At 51.6% G+C, this 25,636-nt stretch overlaps 1 protein-coding gene across 5 annotated transcripts in view; it reads left to right on the top strand.

Annotated features, from left to right (window-relative positions):
* Nucleotides 1-25,636, top strand: part of TTC7B (tetratricopeptide repeat domain 7B) — a 248,963-nt gene that overhangs the window by 11,704 nt on the left and 211,623 nt on the right. For all 5 annotated transcript variants that reach the window (XM_021099609.1, XM_021099608.1, XM_021099606.1 and 2 more), the window contains exons 2-3: nt 13,524-13,678; nt 19,723-19,891. In XM_021099609.1, coding sequence (XP_020955268.1) covers nt 13,524-13,678; nt 19,723-19,891 — 324 coding nt within the window. The remainder of the gene's footprint in view (nt 1-13,523; nt 13,679-19,722; nt 19,892-25,636) is intronic.

Raw genomic sequence — 25,636 nt, 5'->3', positions numbered from 1 at the left:
GAAGTATTGTCTTCTGTTCCCACATTTTCCTCTTCTGTCCTGTCCTTCAGCCTCTGTTTTGTGTGTGGATACGAGGCGGCTTTGGCATGAAGCCTGGACTCGATATCAGGTCTTCCCCAGAATGTCGTTCCTGCCAACTTCCTTTGGGCTCCTTCATCTTTGCCTTATGCCATCCTTGCCTGTCAATCAAGAGTTCCAAGTGGCCAGGGCCTCTGGACTGGGTCACAGCTGAAAGATAGTGGAGGTGGGACCCTGAGGGCCCGAGGCAGAAGGGGGAGTCTGGGTCTCAGTTGGCAGTCAGGCCCGACTCTGTGCCGGGCACCGCGGGGGGCTGAGTCTCCAGAGAGCAGGTGCTTGGTTGGGCCCTGCCTCTGGAGGGGAGCTCTGCTCATTGATGGATTCATTCCAGAACACCTGCCGTGAGGATGCGTGTGAGAGCCGCAGGCTGGAGGTCAGGGCTAAGGCGGTGCGTGACAAGGATCTTGGCCTTCACTTTGGGGGGGGGGCCGTCGCAGGGTTTGGGGGAGGGCTGATGGGATCTGACTGAGATTTGAAAACAGGTGCAGGGCATCTAATGCACGTGTGTGCCCCTCTCTTCCCCATCCTCTGCCGGACAGTGTCCTCACCCTGGATCAGTGCAGCTCTGCCAGCCCGCCTGAGCATCTGGCTGAGGGACACCCTCGCCTTGCTGACCCTGTGCCCTTGGTGACCAGTGACCTCAAGGGCACTGCCCCTCCTCTGGTGGGTTTGCAGTCCCACTTCCCCAAACGTCTGTGGCTCAGGTTCTTTTCTCTTCTTGGACCCTGTACATTCTCTGAATGCCAGGCTTGCCCTCCTTGCTGGCCACCTTGCCTCCCCCCTTACTGAGGAAGTAGAAACAATCCGGAGACCCGCTCGTTTCCTCCCACCCCCGCCCGAGTCGACCTGCTTTCCTCCTTCACTGCATAGACGCCTCAGTTCCTTTCAAGGGCCTGCAGCCCCTCACCTTTGCTCCGAATCCCTTCCATTCTCACCTTCCCAGATTCACCCCCTCTCTGCTCCCCTGGATCAGTTCTGTCTGTCCTGGCCCAGGCCCTTTGGGATGCACACGGCTCTGGACTTCCTGCCGGAACCTTCCTTAACCCTGCATTGCTGGCTAATTCCTGCCACGTCTCTCTGCGCCTTTCGGCAAAGCCTCTTCTGAGAACCGCCATCCCCTCTGCCCACTGGCCCGCTGGTATCCCCTGGGGTCTCCCTCAGGTCAGGGTCCCCCTCCGATGTCACCTCCATGTTGCCAGACATAATGGTTACGTTTAGGCTCTTGTCTTCCTGGATGTTCACACTTCTTTGAATCCACCTGAGCCTCATTCTGGAAACTTCTAACCTCAGCTTCTCTTCCCTGGTCCCTCCTCCTCAGTCTCTCAGCTTTGACCCAGACCTTCAGCCACTGACCTCATTTCTCGTCTTGGATCTCAAGTATCATCTCACCTGGTTAACACAGAAGTCCTGGTTACATTCTTCCCCACCCGGTGAATGGCAAGCGACACCACTGTCCAGTCACCGTGCAATGTAAGATCTAGAATTTACCTTCAATCCTCTCCTTTCCTCAACCCTCGTGCATTGGCTTCCTGGTGCTACTGTTAACAAATGACCTCAAGTCTACGGGCTGAAATCAGGACAAATGTGTTCCCTTCCGTTCCGAGGTCTGCCGTCAGAAATGAGTCTCGTTGGGCTAAAACCAAGTGTGGACGGGGTTACATTCCTTCTGGAGGCTCTGGGGAGGGGCCGGTCCTTGCCTTGGCTTGTCTGGCTTTGAAGCATCCTCCAGTCTCCCCACAGCACCTCCTCTGACTCTGACCCGCCTTCTTCCCTCTTCTAGGGACCCACTGTGCCCGCCCAGATAACCCAGGATAATCCTCCCCTTTCAGGATCTTTAACTTATTTACACCCAAAAAGTCCCCTTTGCCACGCAAGGTGACATATCCACAGGTTCCAGAAGTTAGGGCGTAGACATCATGGGGGGGGCTCTGTTCTGTCTTCTGTACCTCCAATCCACTCCATTCGTTAGTAATTTGACCTCCAAACTGTGTCTCACTCAACTGTTTCTCCTTTGCTGCTCTGTTTCTCACCGCACGCCTCCTTGACCAGGTGGCGAGCACCTCTCGCCCGACTACTGCAGTAACCTTCTAACTGGCTCTGCCTTTGCCTCTGCCGTGCCCCAATCCCAAGTTCGCTCTCTACACAGCAGACAGAGGGATCTTTCAAGATATAATCAGGAGTTCCTGTCGTGGCTCAGTGGTTAACAAATCCGACTAGGAACCATGAGGTTGCTGGTTTGATCCCTGGCCTTGCTCAGTGGGTTAAGGATCTGGTGTTGCCGAGAGCTGCGTGTAGGTCGCAGACGTGGCTTGGATCCTGTGTTGCTGTGGCTGTGGCATAGGACGGCAGCTGTAGCTCTGTTGGACCTCTAGCCTGGGCACCTCCATATGCCGTGGGTGCGGCCCTAGAAAAAGACAAAAAATAAATAAATTAAAAAAAGACCTAAATCAGATAATTTCACACCCCTGTTATCTCCTCTCTGCACCCCCCCCCCCAAAAAAAACTTGCAGTCGTACTTGGAATGGCAAACTCCTGGCCTCAGGGTCTGAGAACATTCAGGGCCTGCCTCTCTATCCACACCCCGATCCCTTCCTTCTGCTCCAGCCACCCTGGCCTTCGTGCTGTTTCTAGAACATACCTGCTGAGTCCCCACAGGCGAGTTGAGAGGATGCTGGTCCCTCAGCCATTTGCATGGCTGCCTATCACGTCATTCAAGTCTCCAGACCCGCTCCCTGGAGACTTGCTCTGATCTGACCACCCCGTTTCAAGGAGCCGTGCGATTGCCCACTGTCACGCCACCCGCTTTGCTTCTCTGCACATCTCTTACCGCCGTCTGGCCTTTTTCTGGTTTGTCTCTGTCTCCACTGTCCAGAAACAGAAGCTCCTCGAGGGTAGAGGCCTCTCCTGTCTTGGTCCCTAGTGCTGGCCAGTGAGTGCTTATACAAGAAAAGCCTGGTGGAGCGTGCTCAGCTTGGGCTGGGGGAGCTGGAGGAAACTTCTCCCAGGGGCCCCCAAAATGCATCTCAGACAATGCCTTGGATTTCAGCAGGAGAAGGAAGGCAGGTACAGCATGTCCAGGCACCCTCAGCTGAAACAGATTGCCGCGGCCTTGGAAGGATGCTGAGGGCCTGGAGTGTGTGTACGTGAGAGGGCTGGTGGCCCGGGGGTATGGGTGGGAGTGGGTGAGGGGCTCTCAGTAGTGACCAAAGACTTAAAACACCTTCAGCTGGTGCTGAGATGATGGAGTAGGTCATGGGGACCCCTCGGTGGGTGGCAGATTCGAGCACACTGTATCATGCCATCATTTTTTCATTTAAATTAACCCGTTAACGTTTCATGTGGGTAACAGGTGTTTACTAAATACTGTTTATTAAATAAGGAATGCTTATTAAAATCTAATAATGCCAAGGAGCACATGGTGAAAGTAGCTGCTCCTGTAAACAACCACTCTTTGGGCTCTACTGGGGTCCTTTCAGAAACACTCTGTACGCCTGTACATTTATGAGAAAGTGTGTTGTTGGTTTTTGTTCTTTACACATAGTCGTAACTCTTGTACTCCCTATTTTGTGTCTCTCTACCTTTGAGATTATGATCTATTACTGTGTCACAAACCATCTGAGAACTTAGTACCTTAAAAGGACCACTTTGGGAGTTCCCGTTGTGGTTCAGGGGGTTAAGAACCTGACTAGTATCCATGAGGATGTGGATTCGATCCTGGCCTCACTCAGTGCATTAAGGATCATGTGTTGCTGCAAGCTGCGGCATAGGTCGCAGATGCAGCTCGTTGCTGTGGCTGTGGCTGTGGCGGGCAGCTGCGGCTCCAATTCAACCCATAGTCCAGGAACTTCCATTTGCTACAGGTGCGGCTGTAAAAAAACCCCCAAAACCCAAACCCAAAACTAAACAAAAACAACCATCTTGTATCATTTTTTAGGGTTCTGGGCTTGCCAGAGCTTACTCCTGCTGCAGCGGCCAGCTGTGGGTCAGCTCAGGGATGTTGCTTCCCTTGCCTGGGCTCCCTTTACGTGGCTGGGTCTTGCTTGAGACAAGTCAGCTCTGCTGGCACGTGGCCTTTCAGCCTCCAAGGTCTAAGCTAGCCAAACACGTTTCCATGGGGGTCGCAGAGCAGCAATAGGAATAAGCAAGTAAGCCCTTTTCCAGCTGCTGTGTGCATCCACTTTGCTACTGTCGTATCAGCTGAAGCAAGTCACGTGGCCAAGCCCAAGGTCAGTGCAGAAGGCCACAAAGCGTGTGGATTCTGGGAGGCCTGAGGACCTGGGGCCATTTGTGCAGTCAGCCTACCACGGAGCTGTATTTAGATCTGTTCCCTTTGTTTAGTGGACACACTCTGTCCCATTGCCGGGGGCACATCATCATTTGTTCCCAGGTCCCATGTCATCGTGTCTATTCTTTGCCATTTGGGTGCCGTAAACATCCCTGCAGGTCCATGTCTGTGCTCGAGAGTACCTGGCCTCTGGGAGACGCTTCTAAGACTGGAATTTCTGCGTCAGATGGCACAGATATATCCCTGGGTTTGTCAGTATTGCTGAGTGGCCCTCTGTAGACACTTTTATTTATTTATTCTTATTTATTTATTTATTTTTGTCTTTTTAGAGCTGCACCCGAGGCATATGGAGATTCCCAGGCTTGGGGTTGAATCAGAGCTGCAGCTGCTGGCGTACACCACAGTCACAGCAACACAGGATCCAAGCCGCATCTGCGACCTACACCACAGCTCACGGCAATGCCGGATCCTTAAGCCACGGAGTGAGGCCAGGGATGGAGCCTGCAACCTCATGGGTACAAGTCGGATCCGTTTCCGCTGCGCCACGACGGGAACTCCTGTAGACACTTTTGCGTTTGTGCTCCTCCCGATGCTACCTGATGGCTGTGTTTTCCTGTCAACACGCTTTGGGAGGCGGGAGGATCACAAGTGCTGCCACCATTAAGGTACCTGTGACTCAGAAGAAGCCACACAGAGAGGAGGATAAAATTCACCGCGGTCGCACGGAGACGAGGAATTGGAGAACCTGGCTGTCTGCTGGGTAACAAAGGGGACGCGGAAGAACCAGTTCCTCCTTCAAGAGGGGCTTGTTTTTTTCCTCTTGGATCGGAGCCGCAGCAGGAATGGTTTGAATAGACCTAATGCTTCTCTATTGACATAGAAACCAAGGGGTTGAGATTTTTTGTATTGTTCTCAAGTACCCCCTGGAACCGAGTGGACACCCGAGGTGTTTTCTTCCCTGTCCGATCAGATCTCTGTGTGAGCTGGGAGAAGCCTGTGCGGAAGGGGCAGTCACTTCAAGTCACCAAGGGCGCAGCCCCCCCCTTCCCCGGGGGGCTAGGGAGGCCAAGGAGGCCTGGGTGCTGAGCTGTGCCAGCCGTGTGGGACTTAGCGGGAGGGGCCAGGGCCTAGGGTCCCCTGCTGGAGCCTAATTCCTCACGCTCTTCCCCATGAGGGGCCTCAGGAGGGGTCTCTGCTGGGTTTCAGGCTTTCTCTAAATCACCAGGGAGCTAGTTTCAGCCGCCTCGCTGAAACCACAAAAAATACTTGTGGCAAAGGTGAAGCTAGCTCCGGGCACCTCTCTGGGCACCCGAGTCCCCCCTCACTTCAGTCCCCTGAGAATCCTAGCAGGTGGAGCAGGAGAGGGACCTAGGAACTGCCTGTCCCGCCACCCTTGCAATGGAGGGCTTAAGCGGCTTGGCCAGGGTTGGGAAGGAAGCTGAGCTCCCTTCTCTCAAAGCCAGAGTCCCCATGGTTTGTGCCTGGTGTGCTGGGGAGATGGGGCTGCCTGGGTTCTATCCGGCTCCAGGGCAGGCAGGATCTCTGATGCCTGGCCTCTTTCATTTCTCATGCCTGCTCCCCTGTCTGAGATGGAGGTGCTTATGGTCTCGGGGTCCTGGTGTTTGGAGGACTCACAGGAGGATGTAAACTGCCCAGCGACCACATCGGGTTGGTAAGAGCTCAGGATGGCTTGTCTGGTAATGGGCGTTGCTCAACACCCATATCCTCCGACTCGATTGCAGGGCCCTTGAGCACAGGGGTTGTTGCAGAGAGCTTTCTGGTCCTACTAGATCCAGCAGAACCGTTCTGGGAAATACTAAGTCTAAACGTGTGCAAATAACAGCAATAGGAACTGACATTGATTCAGCACCTGCTCGCTCTGATATGCAGCGTGTATATTAGCTCTAGCCCGCACTGCAGCCGGGTGTGGAAACGAAGGCTCAGTGCCGCGCAGCTAGGAAGCAGAGGAGCAGGGATTCAAGCCCAGGGCTGCCTGAGGCCCAAGCTCCATCCGTCCTCACACGGTGGGATTGGGTTTCCCGATCCTGGAAAGTACGCACGCGGCCCCGCTTTGCAGCCCCGCTTTGCAGCCCGGGCTGCTCCGCCTCAGCTTTGGGGGGCCCACTGTGCTCTGCCCTGTGCCTCAGGGCCTGAGTGGGCAGAGAGGCTCAAATTTGTCTTTCAGGAGGCAGGATTCTGATATCCGTTCTGCCTGGGCCTGTGCTGCGGCTAGAAAGCTCTCAAAGCCATCGTAAGGCGCACCTTGTTTGCTGCTCGGTTCGCAGGGGCCACTTTCTTCTGTTGCCTGGTGGCCAGTGTTTTGAAAGCTGTTTCTTTTCTTTTCTTTTTCGTATATTCTGTCTTGTTTTTGTCATTATTTCAGATGGGAGGGTGAATTTGATCCATCTTGGCTGGAAGCGAAAGTCTATTTTTAACATTTTGATCCTCTTTATTTCTTATTTAATTCTTTAATCCCATAGGAATTAATTTTCTGGTATGCCCTGAGGTGCCTTTTTCTCTTGTGCCTCATCATCCCAGCATACGTCTGGATACATGGTTGGGCAATGACAGCTGGATAGGGGACATTTGTTTTTTTGTTCATAGTGGATTTTTTTGGGGGGGGCACACCCGATGCACAAGGAAGTTCCCAAGCCGGGGACTGAACCTGAGCCACAGCAGTGACCCGAGCTGCAGCAGTGACAGTGCAAACTCCTTAACCCAGTGAGCCACTAGGGAACTCAGATAGTGGATTCTGATTGGGAAGCTGCAAGGTCCTTGAGCAGTGCCACCAATGCCTGTGGGGTCCCCTCCATCACTAGGACTGAACTAAGCCTTGCAGCCCCTGTATAATTTCTCTGGCATGAGCTGGTTGATAATTTTAAGATCTCTGCCCTTCTTGCTGAGAGAGTGAATGGCAGGGAAGTCCCTTTTTTTTTTGAAGGGAAGCCAAGAAGACATACTTTGCTTGGGAGGTTAATTGGAGCCTGGAAATTTAAATTTTTTCAAAAATGATTTTGTAGCCACCATGTTACATTTCAAATTAGATTATAAGCTCTTTCCTCAAAGTGTGACGTTCCTTCCAGAACCGAGGAGCTGATCCTTGCCTACTTGGCAGGAAACTGTCCTGTCTACCCTTTCTCTCTCTCCCCACCCTTCATGGTTCAGCCAAGACAACTCAGAGTTCCCCAAACGACTGGTCTGGGTCATGCCTTTGCATATTCTGTTCCTTCTGCCCCTAATGCCCTTGCCCACATTTTCCTCCTTGTAAACATATAGCTGTAACCCTCTTGGTGAAGGCTTTGCCTCCTCTTCCTCCACCCAGCCAGGGCTACCCGCATCTTTGTTGGAGTCTGCACGGTGTTGAATGGTCCTGAAGGACCAGAACCTCCATGAGACGAGGGGCGGTGTCTCCTAAATCAGAGGAGAGCCTCGTCTTCTCACCTGAAGCTTTTCCAGGACTCTCCCAGCTGCTCTGGGCTCTCTTCACGTGTTGCATCAAGACTCTGGTGTGTTGCTCTGGTGTCTGGAGATCATTGAACGCAAAGGTTGTAAATCCCACACTGCACTAGCGAAGTGGTTTTCACACTTTTCTTCCACTGTGCAGTCCTTTGCTTATAGAAATATTTTTGCAAAAGCCTAGGAAGTAAAAACCAATGAAATAGGAGAGGTGAAGAGTTTAAGGGTTCTACCAAAGCCTTCAGTTGGGTTCTGCAGAGTCCTAGTTAGAAAGCAGTGAACTTGGCGCCAGGTTTTGGTAATTCTCAGATAGTGAAGCCTGTATCATGTTTGGGAGACCTAGTTAGAATACCAGTTTGGCCGCTGTAACAGAGGTCAGAATAACAGTGAGTTAAGGAGTTCCTATCTTGGCTCAGTGGAAACGAATCTGACTAGCATCCATGAGAATGCAGGTTCGATCCCTGGCCTTGCTCAGTGGGTTAAGGATCTGGCATCACCATGAGCTGTGGTGTAGGTTGCTGTGAGCTGTAGTGTAGGTCACAGACATGGCTTGGATCTGGAGTTGCTTTGGCTGTGGCGTAGGCCAGCGGTTACAGCTCCAATTTGACCACTAGCCTGGGAACCTCTATATGCTATAGGTGCGGCCCTAAAAAGACAAAAGCAAAACAAACAACAACAACAACAAAAACCGGTGAGTTAAGCAGAACAAGGTAAAAGTTAATGTTCCTCTCTCATGTCCTAGTGGATCACAAGCAGCCTTCGGGGCCTGGTGGCTGCTCTCGGTGCTGGAGACCGAGGCCCTTTAGGTCTTACTGCTCACCTTCCTCAGCAGATGGCTTCTGTCTCGTGGTCTGGGTCAGGGTGCCATCTTCCATCAGCACAGCGACATCCTGGCTACTGGGATAGGACGAAGAGGAGCTGGATGGCAAGCTCATCCCCTCTACGGGCCTGGCCCAGACGCCGTGTGTAGTACTTCTGCTTCCTTCCCATCAGCCGGAATTGAGTCACACGCAGCCTCTTGCTCCCAGGGGCCCTGGGAGCTCTGTGCTGTGATGAAGCCTGGGCATTCTTTTTTTTTTTTTTTTTTTTTGACACTTGTCCTTTTAGGGCCGCTCCAGTGGCATATGGAAGTTCCCAGGCTGGGGATCTAATTGGACTTACAGCTGCCAGCCTACACCACAGCCACAGCAATGCCAGATCCGAGCCACATCTGTGACATACACCACAGCTCATGGCAACGCAGGATCCTTAACCCACTGAGCGAGGCCAGGGATCGAACCCTCAACCTCATGGCTCCTAGTCGGATTTGTTTCCGCTGCGCCATGATGGGAACTCCAAGCCTGGGCATTCTAATACTAAGGGAAGGCGGGGACAACGGATGCTGGCAACTGGCAGATTCAGGCAGGTACCGGCCTTCCTGGGAGGATGCATCCCCAGTGCCTCTGCCTGTCTTTGAGTGAATTCACCATTTATTGTGACTCTGTGCCAGATATTGAACTTGACCCTGGGACTCAAAAATAAATAACAACCAGGTTCTTCCTTCAAGCCTCTCCTTAGAATCTAGAAGGGGTTGGTGTGCACGGGGTGCCTGGGGCAGTTGGGGGTAGCTTGGGATGGGGCCTGTGGGGGAGAAAATCAACAGTGCTTGAAAGATGAGGAAGGGTCAGTGTGTTCTCAACCTCCCAGTATGTTCCAGAGGCTTGGAGGAGTGCACTGGGCCGGCACATGTGGAGAACTTGGCCAGGACCTGTGCTGAGGGATTTGGACCTCATCCCGTGGGAGGGGGGACCGGTAGGGAGGTGGGGGTGTCTCCCCATTCTCATACCAGCTGGTCTTCTCACTGGCCACACCCTATTCTCCTGCCCTTGGTTCAGCGCAAAGGAAGCTTGCCTTCCATCCTTTTTTATGCTACGCTGTGCCCTCAGCCTGGCTTGCCCGCCTCTCTCTCGTTTGCTGGTCTAGATCCTGCCCATCCTTTGAGACCCAACTTGAACAGCGTGGTCATTCCAGGTCTCTGCATTTCCCATGCTGAGAACGCATTAGCTCTGCTCTGCAGTCTTGCTATGGTTGCGATATTGTTCCCGTGAGTGGGGGAATTGATGCTTCAAAAAGTTAAGTAACGTGCCCTTGGTGCCACGGCTAGACAGAGATAGCAGGTGGCAGAGGTCCTGATCCATTGTCCTTTCTGCTCACTGGCCTGGGGATTCTGCTCCAGGCATCCCGTTTCAGATGTGGGGGGGGGGCGTGGGAGGGGGTAGGGGGGTCAAGGGTCAGCAGCAGGGAGGTGAGCTGGAGGGGGCGGGGAACAATGCGGAATAATGCAGAATAATGGGAAATGATGGGGGGAGGGGTGTCCTCAGCTCACATGTTCAGAGGGCCTTAGAATTATCCCCCAAAATGCTGAGGTTACATCCTAGGACCCAAGTTAGGGTGACGTACTGGGATTTAAATCTAGGACTCTGAATCCCATTTTACTTAATTTTTTTGAAACTTAAAATATACAGAAAAGAAATTAAATGGATACCGATAGTCTTAGAAATAACCACGGTCAACATCCATACATATATGTATTTCCAGTTTTTAGCGAAGAGTTAAATTTTTCCTAAAAGTGGTGTAAAATGTTTCTACTCATGGAGTTCCCGTCGTGGCGCAGCAGAAACGAATCCGCCTGGGAACCACGAGGTTGCAGGTTCGATCCCTGGCCTTGTTCAGTGGGTTCAGGATCCGGCGTTGCCATGAGCTGTGGTGTAGGTCACAGACATGGCTTGGATCTGGCGTTGCTGTGGCTGTGGCTGTGGCCTAGGCCGGCCGCTATAGCTCCAATTGGATCCCTAGTCTGGGAACCTCCATGTGCTGCGGGTGTGGCCCCGAAAAGACAAAAGACAGACAAAGAAACGAAAAAAGTTTCTACTCAATATGAATAATTCAAACTACAAAGATGAGAAATTTAAAATTATCCAAATCCTACCATTCGGAAATTCCTATTGTTTACTTCCAGTGATAATCATTCTAGACATCCTTCTAGAAACAGACAGATTTAAAGACAAGTAGATACACTTATATAAACAGCGATCATACTCCTAATACCGTAGCCGCAAGCCCTGTGTTGCTGCACCTGTTGAAATGGGGCAGGTTCAAGTTGAAATGTGTTGGAAGTGTAAAGTCATCCCTGGGTTTAGAAAACTTAATATGAAAAAAGAATGTAAAATACTCAATAAATTCCTGATTACTTGCTAAGCTGGTAATATTTTGGATGTACTGAGTTAAAGAAAATATATTAAAATGGTCTCTTTTTAATATGGCTACTAAATTAAAATTTTTTCCTTTTTTTTTTCTAAGGGCTGCAGGTGTGGCCTATGGACGTTTCTGGGTTAGGGGTTGAATTGGCACTGCAGCTGCCAGCCTACCCCACAGCCTTCAGCAATGCCAGAGCTGAGCCGCGTCTGTGATCTGCCCCACAGCTCACAGCAATGCTGGATCCTTAACCCACTCACTGAGGCCGGGGATTGAACCTGCGTCCTCATGGATACTACTTGGGTTTGTTTCCACTCAGCCACAATAGGAAGGCCAGCTACTAAAATTTTGAAACTTACATGTGGCTTGCATACATTTCTATTGGACAGTAGTGCTCTATTTAGAAGGTATTAGTAAGTGTTCAGGCAAAGAAGAAACTGAATCTGAAGGAATTATTGAGCCCAAATAAATGCTTTAGCATGTGACATCATTTCCTAGAGTCCAGTAACGTTTTTAAAAGATTGGAGTCATGTTTGTTTTTTTTTTCTTAAATAGATGTTACAGTGTTTTGAAAGATGAGGATGTGGCCCTTGGAAGCTCCTCCCAGTTTTAGCATAGTATTGTTTTCGCAGCATATTGGTTTATAACAGTCATATTCTATCCTGTTATTCTCGCAGGGCTTTAGTATTTCTATATGTAGATGCTCCGATTCTCACCGTCAGGCCTCTGCCTCCATATCGGCCTGTCCTTCCTTCCTCCCTCCCTCCCTCCTTCCCTCCCTTCCTTCCTCACCTTCGGCATATGGAAGTTTCCAGGCCAAGGACTGAATCTCTGCCTCAGTTTCAACCTGTGCTGCAGCTGCAGCAACAGCAGATCCTATAACCAACGGTTCTGGGCTGGAGATCAAACCCGTACCTCTGCAGCGACCCAAGCCACTGCAGTCGGATTCTTACCCCACTTCTCCAGGGCGGGAACTCCCCTGGATTTCTTTATTAGCTGGATTCGTTCTCAGGAAGGGCTCATGGTCTGCGAGAAAGTTGCCCGTTGGTTTTGTCCCCAGCGGCTGTCTGGGCCACCTGTCTACCTGGGCTTCCCTGTGTGTCTCAGGCTCTGTGCAGACACGGCCTCACCGTCCTCAATGTGGACACGGCCATGGAGCCTGCCTGATGTCCTTTCTCTTTGTAGACAGCTAAAGAATTCTTGTGCTCGGCAGCCTACGTTGACCCTGTCTTGGTGTTGCTGGGCTCCTCCCAGGACCCTCGGTCTCATCTCTAAGAGATCATTTTCAGCTCCCCAGTGCTCAAGGCACTGCTGAGATCTACAGGTTCGGGAGCTTTGGGTCCCTGACCAGAGCTTAGAAAGGCTCTTGTTACAGCTTTTGGCCTTCGGTGGACCTACTTCCCCAAATCTCAGTAGGTCTTCTGTGATTTTTTTTTTTTTTTTTTTTTTTTTAGTTAATTTTAGATTGTACAAATCTATTCTCCTTTGTAGGGCCAGGCTGTTACAGACAAAGCTGAAGTCCATTTGGCTTCTAACCCCCATGGCGTTCCCCTCCCTGTACCGCAGGGGGTAGCTACTGCTGTGGGTTTGAGGCATATCCTTCCAAACCTTTAAAAACTGCATTTATGTTTTAATACAATTATGTTCTGTCCCATCACAGAAAAAAAACATTTCTCTTGTGAGTTAAGGATGTGGTGTTTCACTGCAGCGGCTTGGCTCACTGCTATGGCGCGTGTTCGATCCCTGGCCCGGGAGCTTCCATATGACTCAGGCGTGGCCAAAAAATTGAAAAAAAAAAAAAAAAAAAAAGACCATTTCAGGCTGGGGTACAAATTGTTCTGGGTTTATTCCAAACAGTCTGGATGTGTGGATTCCAACGAGCTACTCTTGGGGTGAGGTTTTTATTCCAATGAACAAGCCCAACACAGACATGAACAAAGTTATAAGTAATGAGGTCTTAGGAGTAAAACCTTCATGCAAACATTCCCAGCTATTCCCGTGTCTGTGTAGCTTTGACTTTTAGGCAGGAACAGACTGCACGCATTCAGGTCATTTTGACACAAACTCGTTTTAAGGATCTGACCACACAAGACAATCTACCAGCTCATGTCTGTGTCTAAGGCCCTGTACAAACTGGAAGATTTCACTGCATCATCTTTGGAAAATACAGAATATTGGGGTTTGTGTGTTTTGTAAAGACCATACTGAATAAATCATAAGACAATAAATCATTTTCCACTGAGCTTGAGCTCCCTCTGTGTTAATGTGTATCCATCTTTTTTAGTTCAGTAAATATGGGACGGAGGGAGGACTGAGCGCTTGAACTACCACCCTTTCGTGTACGTACTCTGGAACATTCTTTGCTAACGAACAGCATTCCCTGGAAGATGGTCCTGAGGTCCTTGGGGGGGGCGCCCCCCGTACTGACCGTTCCTTGTTCCAATTTGGCTTCTCACTGTGTCCTTTGCAGATGACATGGCAGAACTCCTCCTCGGGGAGTCGAAGCTGGAACAGTACCTGAAGGAACACCCCCTGCGGCAGGGGGCCAGTCCCCGAGGCCCCAGGCCCCAGCTGACCGAGGTCCGCAAGCATCTGACCGCGGCCCTGGACCGAGGGAACCTCAAGGTACCGTGGGCCTCTGGGATGATGGATCGGGAGGGGGGGGAGATGCTGGTTCCACCTCCTCCAGGGAGCATGGCCGGGAAGGAGGCGCTGGGACAGCTGGGCAGTGGGCCGCCACCTGTGCAACTGGTGTGTCAGCCCTGGGCTGGCTGACCACTCTGTAGGGGCTTCCAGATGAGGTCTCTCCGAGGAGAGTCACTGATGACCCACTATCTTGAAAAATGGCACTCATCTTCCCCAGGTGCTTGAATGATGCTATCGTATATGTGATTTTGTCCCATGGAAAAGAGAGACAGCAGCGCCACTTATACCGCCCCGATTTCCTACCTAAAATATGCGGCTCATGCATATGCCAGGCCGCTGCAGCCCAGAGCTATGTGGGGGTTCATATTGGCCAAGGCAGGCCCGGTACCTTGGTGTGGGAGGAAACCAGGGCGGGGACTTCCCTCTGCCTGAGCAGTGACCCCAGTCCTCCGGGAACAGGAAGCCCTAAGCCCTGCCCTTCTATTCATCTACCCCGTTTTCTGGTCTCTATTTATATTCAGCTTTCTTGAATCCCCTTTCATCTTGCCTTCGCTCCCCTGCCCCCATCCCCACCCCATCAGCTCACTCACTGGGTTCTGGACACTTCCCTGGCCTCCAGTCTGGCTCTTCTCACGTTTCCTGAAGTCATTCTCACTCAGAGGACTGCATTCCGCCATTCCCACCAGCTTCTTTAGGGTCCTTTAAAAAATCTAGGGTGTATTTGCTATTGGGGAAGGGCAGGCTTGAGGGAACATTTTTTTTTTTGGCCACGCTTGCAGCATGCAGAAGTTCCCAGGTCAGGGATCGTACCCTTGCCACACCATCGACCCTCACCACAGCAGTGACAATGCTGGATCCTTAACCCACTGTGCCACCAGAGAACTCTGTCAGTGAACTTTTTTTCTTTTTTCTTTTTTCTTTTTTTAGGGTTGCATATGGAAGTTCCCAGGCTAGGGGTCAAATCCTAGGCCACAGCTACAGCAACACTGGATCCGAGCCGCATCTGCAACCTATGCTACAGCTCACGGCAACACTGGATCCTTAACCCACTGGGCAAGGCCAGAGACTGAACCCTTATCCTCATGGATACCAGTCCGGTCCTTCACCTGCTGAACCACAACGGGAACTCCTCCTTAAGTGAACTTTTAAAGCTCTGCCGTCTTCATTCTTTCCTCCCTTCCTCCTTCCCTTCCTTCCTTCCAATTGTGGGGAGATACACGTAACATAGCATTTACCATTTGACTGTTTCTAAGTGTGCAGTTCAGTGGTGTGAAGTACATTCACGTTCTTATACAGCAGTAGCCACCATTCATCTCCAGGACTGTTTTTTTCTTGCAAACCTGAGACTCTGTACCCATAAAACACTCACGCCTCCTTCTCCTCTCCTCCCAACTCCTGGAAGCCAGCATCCTGCTTTCTGTCTGTATGAATTTGACTTTCTAGAAAACTCATACAAGTGGGATCCTGCAGTACTTGTCCTTTTGTGACTGGCTTATTTCACTAGCGTAATGTCTTTCCGGATTCATCCTTGTTGTAGCACATGTCAGACGTCTCCATCCTTTTTAAGGCCGTGTTCCACCCTGTACGTACCAGTTTATTTGTCCATTCATCTGTTGGTGGACCCTGGGGTTGCTTTTATTTTTTGGCTATTGTAAATAATGCTGCCGTGAATGCAGGTTTAGGAATATGTCTTCAAGATCCTGCTCCCAGTTCTTTTGGGAGTATACTCAGAGACGGAATGGCTGGATTATGCAGTAACTCTGTGTTTAACATTTTGAGGAACCACCACGCTGCTGTCTGTAGCAGCTGCACCATTTTACATTCCCATCAGCAGTGTGTGAGGGTTCCGATTTCTCCACATCCTAGCCAGCACTTGTTTTGTTTTCTGTTTGTTTTCTTTTTTTTGGATACTAGCTGTCCTCATAGTTTAGAGGTGGTATCTCATTGTGCTTTTTTTTTTTTTTTTTCCTTTTCTTTTTGCCTTTTTTCTAGGACCACTTCCCATGGCATATGGAGGTTCCCAGGCTAGGGGTCTAATTGGAACTGTAGCCCCCGGCCTACGCCACAGCCACAGACACAGCCATGTGGGATCCGAGCCACGTCTGCGACTTACACCACAGCTCACTTAATCCACTGAGCAAGGCCAGGGATCGAACAACCCACAACCTCATGGTTCCTAGTCGGATTCCTTAACCACTGAGCCGTGACGGGAACTCCTCATTGTGCTTGTGATTGCACACATTTCCCTACTGGTTAGTGATGTTGAGCATCATTTCATGTGCTTCTTGGCCATTTACGTATCCTCTTTGGAGACGTGTCTTTTGTAGTTGTTTGCCCATTTTTTAATCAAGTTGGCTTTTGTTGTTGTTGAATTGAAAGTTTCTCTTTCCCTTTTTTCCCCTCTTCCCATCTCAGAATCCTCCGGGGTTTCTTTGGTCTTTACTCACGTGTTTGTGTACATTTCCCCCAAGAAGCCGTGTTTTCCTTGGCTTTCCCTTTCTTATCCGTGCTGGAAACGTGTGCCTATTTCCAAGTTGCTCTGTGACCCCAGGAGGTCACCTGCCTCTCTGGGGCTTTGTTTCTGCAGGTTGCAATGGGGTGGGATGTTGGGGGTGGGGTGAGCTTGGACCCTCCCAGCTACTACCTGCTCCAAGCCTGTGAGCTTTCATTCCGAGATGTCCTTCCTCTTGGTCATCTGGTCACTTCCTTGGCCCTGTTGCTGTTGAGGACTTGGTCTTAGTGTTTTTCAGTTATATAGCCAGAGGCTTCTGGAAACCCTAATAGAGAGCCTCCTTTCAAAACAGCCTCTATGGGAGTTACCATCCTGGCTCAGTGGTTAACGAATCCGACTAGGAACCATGAGTTTGCGGGTTCGATCCCTGGCCTTGTTCAGTGGATTAAGGATCTGGTGTTGCCATGAGCTGTGGTGTAGGTCACAGACGTGGCCTGGATCCCGTGGTGCTGTGCCTGTGGCATAGGCTGGCAGCTGTAGCTCCGATTAGACCCCTAGCCTGGGAACCTCCATATGCTGTGGGAGCAGCCCTAGAAAAGGCAAAAAGACAAAAACAAAAACAAAAACAAACAGCCTCTGTGTATGTCTGTCTCCATAGCACAGGCCCCTTAGAGGCTGGCTTGAGTGCATCGCTTTAACCCGGGAAGCCCAAGTTTTCACGGATGTGGTGTTCCATTTGGGCCTTCAAAAACCGAGTATAAATGGCTTTAGTAGTTGAGGATTCAGCATTGTCACTGCTGTGGCTTGGGTTCGATCCCTGGCCCGGGAACTTCTGCGTGCTGGACACATGGCCAAAAACCAAGTGCTTTCTCTGTCCCTGTTCAGTCTTTCAAAAGGCCATGCCATACTTTTCTTTAGACTTAGGGACAGTAGTCTCCATGTCAGCTGTTCTTCACTCGGTTGGTTTTGGTGACATTGATGGATCCTCATCAGTGGGAAAGTGGGGGGAGGGACCTCACAGTGACAGCCAGTCAGACCCCAGTGTCCTTGCAGGAGGTCTAAGGTGTGACTGTGTGTTTGGGCGTAGAGGTTGAGGATCCCTGGTCCAGGCCTGCCACCTGTCTAGTTTCTATCCCACTTTGAACCCTCCCAACCTCATTTGGAAAAATTCGTGTTTTATTTTACCAGATGCTCATAGTTGTTTTTTTTTTTTTTCCTCCTCTACAACCCAGTGTGGTAGTATGAACATTAAATTTCAGCTGAGAATTCTGAGTTTGCTTTCCAGTTGTGAATTCATAGGCTGTGTGATCTTGGGGAGTTACTTAACCTCTCTGAGCTTCATATGCCTTACCTGCAAGCATGCATGCTTATTAGCTCAAGGTCATTTTGAGTCTCAGGTGTAGAAGTGCTTTCACAACTGAGTAGCGCTTAGATACACGTCTTTTTTTTTTTTTTCTACTTTATTGGTTCTACCTCGAGAATTTTTCTCCCATTGCCATTTCTTAGCTTCCTCTGCCTTATAAAAATGTTCCAAAGTGCACTGCTCTTGCTCGTACGGATTGTCCCATTCACACTGGTCGATGTGAAACTTCCTCTCCTCTTGACCTTCAGCGTCTCCTGGCTGGGAGCTAGTGAAAGCCCTGTGCTCTAGACTCTGATGCCCTCAAAACACAAGTGCACTGAGGCTGGAGAGACCAGAGCAGGGTAGCAGTGTGGGGGCCAAGAGAGCCTGGACCAGGAGTCGGGAGGCTGCTTCTGATTCAAGTCAGCAAAGTTATGCTTATCCCTGGCAGGGTAGCATGGCACCAGGCTGGAGCTGTCCCTGCCTCCCCGTCCCCCATAGCCCAGTGACCTAGGCTACGTCCTACGGGCTGCAGAGTGGACTCGCCCGGCAAGTTCTCCCCATGCAGCCAGTACTCTGCCTCGACCCTTGGAATTGTCTTCAAGCTCCTGCGTGTTTTCCATCTGGCCCTTCAAGTTTACTTTTTTTTTAAATTACATTTTTTTTCAGGTTTAATTTTGAAAACTTTTTTTTTTCCTGGCGGTAAAATATGAGTAACATAAATTTTACCATTATAACCGCTATTTAGTCTACAGTGCAGTGGCTTTAAGTGCATTCGAATTCACATCCCCATGCTTCACCGCCAGAGCGGTTCTTCATCCCAAACAGAAGCTCTGTGCCTGGCAGACACCCCCCCCCCCTGCCCCCCGCCCCTTCCCCCTTCAGTTTGCTTTTAAGCCAGTGATTCTCAGTTCTGGGCAAAGAGAGGAACAGCAGAATCTCCTAGGAAGCCTTTTCACTACACCCAAGCCTGCCTCGTCCTCCATCCTGATAGAGTAGCCCTGCGGGGGATGCTTTTTCTTCCGCAACTCTTTTTGCCTTTTCTTAAGTCGGCTCCGATGGCTTTCTCAGTTTCCAAATATAATTCTGATGTCTTACCTTGGGGCCGCTCCTCTGGGCCTCTCCTGACACCTTTTTGCTCCCTTCTGTCCCCGTGCCCATTCTCTCAGCCTCTCCAGGGCCCCCTTTCAAGGAAGGCCTGGAAGCCGACCACGGTGGCTGTCGTTACCTGGGTGTCGCCCACCCTGTCTCAGCTGTGGATGACAGAGCATCGGAAAAATCCGGCCTTATACAGCTAGGGTACCAAGGAGAACGCCTCGGAGAGGGGGATAACTCTGATTCCTTATGTGGGTGGCTGGGTGGCCTCTTCTTTCCGTGCTGATGAGCAGGGGTGGGGGAAGGGCAGAGGATGAGGCTGGCCCTCCCGGTGGAGAGGAGGGCGGGCGCAGGCGAGGACTGTTAGAACTTGCAGCTTCTGGCAGGGCACCCAGGTCAGCAACCGCAACGAGCTGGAATGGCTCCGTGAGAAAAGGCTGTTCCTGAAAAGAAAGCAAGTCCTGATCTTTGCACCCATTTAGGAAGCCTCTCTCCTTGGTGTTTGGCTCAGCGTCTGTGGCGCACCCCAGGGCTGTGGGTGGGACCCACAGGATGTCCATGGAGCCTCCTTTGCTGAGACAGGTGCTCATGTGTTTTGTTCATAACATGTTCCTTCCATTCTCAGCCCAGCCGAAGACCTGAGGGGAGCCTCTTTACAGCAGCTTCACTGAAATATAGTGCACGTGCCATAGGCTTCATCCATTTAAAGTGTGCAAGTCAGTGGTTTCTAGAATATTCACAGAGCTGTGCCATCATTACGTCAATGTTTGAACATCCCCCACCCCGCAAAAAAACCCCTCACCATTAGCAGTCACCTCCCAACACGAACCTGCCTTCCGCCTCAGTGGACTGGACCATTCTGGCCCATACGCAGCCAGTGTGACTGGCTTTTTCACTTGGCCTAGTGTTTTTGAGGTTCCCCCACGGTTATCGCAGGAGTCAGTACTTCATCCTTGAAGTATCTGGAGCAGGACCACGTTTTGCTCACCCACTCCTCCGCTGCCTGCCGTGCGGGCCGTTTCCACGCTGGGGCCCTTGTGACCACTACCGCAGGGGAAGCTCAGGCACGCGCCCCGAGGGAGCATCGCACAGCATCTCGTAGGAAAACGTTTCCTTCTCTCCTTTTCCTTCTAGTCAGAATTCCTACAGGAGTCCAACCTGATCATGGCCAAGTTGGATTACGTGGAAGGGGACTATGAAGCAGCTCTCCGCATTTACGCCCGCGTGGGCCTCGAGGACTGGCCGCTGACAGGCGTCCCCCCTTACAGGCTGCGGATGGCCGCCGACGCCTACGCCACCAAAGGTGAGGCCCGTGCCTGCTCTCTCTGGGGACTTGCCCTGGGTCACGCTCTCTGGAGCCGCAGAGCCTCCCCGGAGCCCACGGTTTGCAGCTTCGGCAAGGCTGCCGGGTTGGCCCCCCCATGAGCACTGGGTCATTTAGGCCCCGCAACACGGGTGTTTCCTGGGAGCTGTGGCTCCTCAGTTCTCCCCAAAGGAAAAGCACGTCTAAGTTTCCTGGTAATTAATGTGCCGCTGAAGCAGGGGCCTTCCTTGGTAATGAAGATGCCACACAGCGTATACAGGGATCCTTGTCATACGATCAATTGGCTGGTTACTTTTTTTGGTCTTTTTTGCCTTTTCTAGGGCCGCTTCCCACAGCATATGGAGGTTCCCAGGCTAGGGGTCTAATTGGAGCTGTAGCCGCCGGCCTACGCCAGAGCCACAGCAACGCAGGAGCTGAGCCGCGTCTGCAACCTACACCACAGCTCACAGCAACGCTAGATCCTTAACCCAGTGAGCAAGGCCAGGGATCGAACCTACAACCTCATGGTTCCCAGTCAGATTCGTTAACCACTGTGCCATGATGGGAATTCCGACTGGTTACATTTTTATGCCTTAATGCCACCTCTGGGTTAATTAAGGCTCAGGAGTCCCTGGAACAGCCAATCATGCCATGTTACCCGGAGTCCTAGGGGCTCAGGACATAGACAGGGAGAAATTTGCCTCGGGTATGATCCACTGTGAGGGAGTGCAGCCCCCTGGGGAAAGAGGAAAAAAGTGTTCCCATTGTGCTCCTCGGTAAGGAACCCACTAGTGTCCGTGAGGATGCAGGTTTGATCCCTGGCCACGCTCAGTGGGTTAAGGATCTGTCATTGCCATGAGCTGTGGTGTAGGTTGCAGATGCAGCTTGGATCCCACATTGCTGTGGCTGTGGTGTAGGCAGGCAGCTGCAGCTCCAATTCCACCCCAGCCTGGGAGCCTCCTTTCGCCGCGGGTGCGGCCCTAAAAAGACAGAAAGGCAGAGGTCACACAGTTGACCTTTCCAGGTTGCCATGTCCTCCCCTGTGAAATGGGTGTAATCACATTGACTTCAGAGCCTTATGGGGATTAAGTCACACAGGGCGCGTGAAGCGCTTACTAAATGATATTTTAAAACGTCGGTTCCAAACAAAACAGCAAATGGAAAAGGCAGGCCTGGGTCATAGCTTTCAGATGTGGGAGAGGTCACAGCAGGTCCAGGAAGGCTTCCTGGGGGCGGCGGCACTTTGAGTTGGCTTTTGACCATTTGAAGCAGCTCCTTTCCTTCCTGCCACCTACCATCCGAACCACGCAATGTGGCTGACTGTGACCACACGGAGGCCAGGATCCTGGGCGGGCCGACCCTCTAGAACAACTGTGAGCTGGCTGCTTGTGTGCAGCCATGCTCTCTGCTTTGGTTGTCCTGTGTGATGCTGAACAAAGCCAGCCAAGGCAGCCTTAAGAACTTGGTGACAGGGGTGATATATTCACCAGTTCCCTGAAGGAACCCCGCTCGAGTGCTTTTGGGTTCCCCTAATTAATCTTCTCATGTCCCTATGGGCTAGGGGGCTGCTGTCACTCTTGACAGGGCACTCTGGCGGTTCAGTGGCCACAGTCCTTTGAAGCTGTCTCAGGGGTTCTGAGAGCCTGGGCCTGGGTTGGCATCTGTCTGAACCATGGGGTGTGCTGGGGTCTGCACCACACGGCTGGTTGCCCTCTTCTCTCTCTGGTGTTTACTCGGTACCTCATATGCCTTAGGCTTATGGGAGGTGTGTGTGTGTGTGTGTGTGTGTTCGTTTGGGCCAGGAATGATATTTTATAAAAAGATCAAGTCTTCCTCTGGTAATTGCCAGTCACCTGACTGACCTGGGGCCTGGCGACTTGTAGCCAGGAGTTGCTTTGCCTGTTGGGGACACGGGGTGGCTCTAAGGCCTGCTTTACACCAAGAGCTCAAATCTTGATTTGGGCTCTGAGACAGCGTGGGAGGGTGGGCAGACTGTCTGCAGGTGGCACTGCCAGCTTCGTCTCACAGCTGCCATGTAGAGTGAGCAAGGAGGCTGGGAGACGTGGTCCCCAAGCCTGGCCCTGGGTGCCGTGTGGTTAGCATTGGGCCGCAGCCATGGGGCTGAGGACTTGGCCCTTGGGACATGCTGGCAGGTCTCACAAGAGACCTGGTCCCAGATGGCTTCTGACTTTTGTGTGCCCATGCAGTCACATGTGTCCAAGGACAGAAAAGGGTCACTTCTGCCCAGAGGAAGTGGCCTGCAGCCCAGGAGTTCCTGCGCCCTGAGAGCCTGCGTCGCCCTGGCGAGGGGCGTGTGGAGTGACCCTAACCCTAACCCTGAACCAGCTGCCTGGGTCCAACCCTCACCTCTGTCACATCCTGGCTCTGTGACCTTGTGCAGGGTTTTAACATCTCTGTACCTCAGTGTCCCCATCTATCAAGCTCTCATCATCACGAGGTCACGAGGATTCCATGAGATGGCAAAGGTAAAAAGCTCACAGCAGCGCCTGGCGCAGAGCAAGCCTGACGTACATGCTGGGCAAGGGGACCACCAGCAGTGACTCATAATCACAGAGAAATTTCCCCGCTGAGTCACGGAGACGCCCAAAGACAGGCCAGTCCTCTGGGAAGTTCCTTAGGCTCCTGGTCCAGACTCTGGGTAGGAATATTCTTTGTGTTTCTTTCGTCATCATGGTCCTCGAGAATTTTTAAGGGAAGACTGCCGACAAGGATTTGCTGGATGTTAGTGCACAGAGCACTCCGAAATCAGAAGCTGTGAACCACCAGCTTGCAGGCCTTTGGACAGGTTTGTGTCACCGGCCCGGTGTTTCCCGGCGCTTTTGAACGAGTGGCTCGCATGTCCAAATAGCGACCATCCAGTTACAGATATGGCTTTCTGGCTTCTGTGGGAAGAAGGGAAGAGCTGCCTCATCATTGTCCGCAGAGCAAGGCCAGGCTGGAGCCGAGCACAGGTGCCCCTGATATGGGCGCGTGCCAGCCCTCGCCCCTCCCCTGTGCCACCTGCATGCTAATGTCAGCCTTGGAATTGACCTGCACACTCTCCTGGGTCCCCTCAGCTTTTCCACGGTCTCCTGAGGGCTGACTGGGTCCGCCCTTGCAGTGTGCCCTGGAGCATCTCCCTCTGGCCAGTGATTTTAGGCTCGGCTTGTCAGGAGTCAGAAGCTGACCTCACTCGTTATGAGACCCTCCTATGGGCCAGCACCACATTCGTTTTATCGTCTCTGTAATCCTCCCAATCTCTGATTTACAAAGGAAGTGAGACCAGGCAAAGTTACCAGGAATGATAGCAGCACCTACTGTGTGCCTGGCGCTGTGGCCTTTATTCGGGTATCTCATCTGAGCTGCATAATCACCCTATGGGGCAGACACTACATTCTTTCCATTTTACAGATGAGCAAACTGAGGCACAGGGATGTTAGATTCGCTGCCTGGGGTCCTAGAGCTGGGAAGTGGTAGAGCCAGGGCTTGACCTCTGGGTGGTCCCAGAGCCCATGCTGTCCTACTGAGTGGCAGGAGGAGACTCAGGTCTGAAAAGTGTCAACTCCGAAGCTCACGCTCTTAATCGCTCTGCTCTGTTAGCATGTGGATTGGAATGTGCTCGGGCCAGGTAAGGTTTCTGCAGGTAGAAGACATTCAGGTCCCTAGAGAACACTCGAGATGTGTGCCCACACCCCTCCCCGCAGTCTCACCTCTCCTGTGCCTCCCTGTTAACTCCTTGCCCTTGCCCAGGCTCCTTCCTGTAAGCCTGGCCCTCAAGTTCTCAGGTCCCGTCCTCTCTCAAGCCCTTGGGGGTTCACTCATTCAGAGGCCGTCACATTTGATACCGTCAGAGCACAGTAGGTTAGAATTACGTGAACATTGTATTAGAACTAGTTATACTGTTACCAGACACCCTGCCGGTCTGTGAGTTCCCCTTAAGAAAGAACTCCGCTGTTTCTGTGTGTGGGTTTTTTTGTTTATTTGTTTGTTTGTTTTAGGGCCACACCTACAGCATATGCAAGTTCCCAGGCTAGGAAGTGAATTGGAGCTGCAGCTGCCAGCCTGCATCACAGCCACAGCAATGCAGGATCCAAGCAGCATCTGCAGCCTACACCACAGCTCACGGCAACACTGGATTTTTAACCCACTGAGCAAGGCCAGAGAGCGAACCTGCGTCCTCATGGATACTAGTCGGGTTCTTAACCCACTGAGCCATAGCAGGAACTCCAAGAACTCTATTTTGTTTGCCGTCCTTAGAAGCTAGCACAGAGTCTGGTACATAAGTGATACTCAGTTATTGATTGAAATTTATAGAAGTTCCCTTACTCAGATTTCCTCCAAGATGCCTATCATTCATTCGGGTGATTCTGGGTGCCTTTGCTCCTCGCCTGTCAGATGCATTTTCTTCTAGCCTGAGTGTATTTTGATAATTCAGTCTCACTCCCAGTTACGGTAAACACCTGTAAGAGCCTGCTGTCCTCACCCCGTAACAGCCTGACCCGGCTCTCTTTCCCAAAGCTTATACATTTCAATTCACTTCTGTTATCAGGGAACCTCTAGGTGGGTCTCAACTCCCCTCCATCCACCCTCCCGCCCCCGACTCCTTCCTGCTATCTCTTAAACCCAAGTAGAAAAACAGAGAATGAGAATAGAAGAAATGGAGACGCCCTTTAGCTTCTGGTAGAATTGGGTTAATCAAGTGAGTAGAGATCTTCACTCTGGGTTCAGATTGAGATGTGAAGTGAAATCGCCAGGACGCTGAGTGGCCACAGATGTTCTTTTCCCAAATGAGGAGGCTCGAGAACAGTGAACACACGGCCACTGTCTATTTTGGGACTTAGATCTACCGGACATCAGGTAGCGTTCTGCAGCCATGGGACGGTGGGGCTCTCTCTAAGTGGCTTGCCTTCCTCACGGTGGCTTTTATAAATAGCCTTGGCATTAGCCTGCTATAACAAAGGTTCCCTCCAGTAGGAGGGAAGTCCTGTCACAGTCCAGCCAGTCAAGGCTGGGGGGCAGCTGTGTTCTCCACGGTTGCTGTTCCTCCCGCATCCGCCAGCGCACAGTCCCCGCCTGTGTGATTGATGGCTGGAGCTGGGAGGCTGGTGTGTTCCAGCTCACAGAACGGGGAAAAGAGTGAGAAGCCCAGGGCGAGCAGAAGTAACACGCATCAGCGCTGCTGACGGTCCATGGGTGAGACATTACTCTGGGACCACAGCCGCCAGGCACTTGGGAAAGAGAAGAGCCTCTCATTGGACATGCCCGTCGGAGCCATGGTCTCTGACCCAGGTGGGACCTGCTGGAAGGAGCAGGGAGAAAGAAGCAGGCTGCGCTTCAGTGAATGAAAGGGGACGCATAGGACGAGGCTTGGGATTGGTGCCCGAGAGAAGGGAAATTATAAATCTGGAAACAGCAGCATGGTATCAAACTTGCTATCCAGATTTCATGGTACCAAAGCAGAGAAGGACTGTACCCCAAATACAAATGGGGCTGTCATAGCCATCTCCTACAAATGTCTTATTTCCCAGTGGGGGAGTCTGTCTCAGAGAGGGGAAGGGACTTGCCCAACAACACACAGTAAACTGGAGGCGGGGCCAGGATGTGGAGCCGTTTCTTGGTGGGAAGCCTTCCTGTCCAGCTGCATGACGCCTGTGCCCAGGAGGAGAAGGTGGCACAGGGCTGCAAGCTATATGGAGCCTCCTTCTTTATTCGTCCTTTGTTCCTGGGTTTGAAATTGTCCCTCTG

The sequence above is a fragment of the Sus scrofa genome, chromosome 7 (assembly GCF_000003025.6).
Source record: "Sus scrofa isolate TJ Tabasco breed Duroc chromosome 7, Sscrofa11.1, whole genome shotgun sequence".
Taxonomy (NCBI): domain Eukaryota; kingdom Metazoa; phylum Chordata; class Mammalia; order Artiodactyla; family Suidae; genus Sus; species Sus scrofa.
Note: the sequence above shows the minus strand (reverse complement) of the source record. Positions and strands in the feature narration are given on the sequence as shown.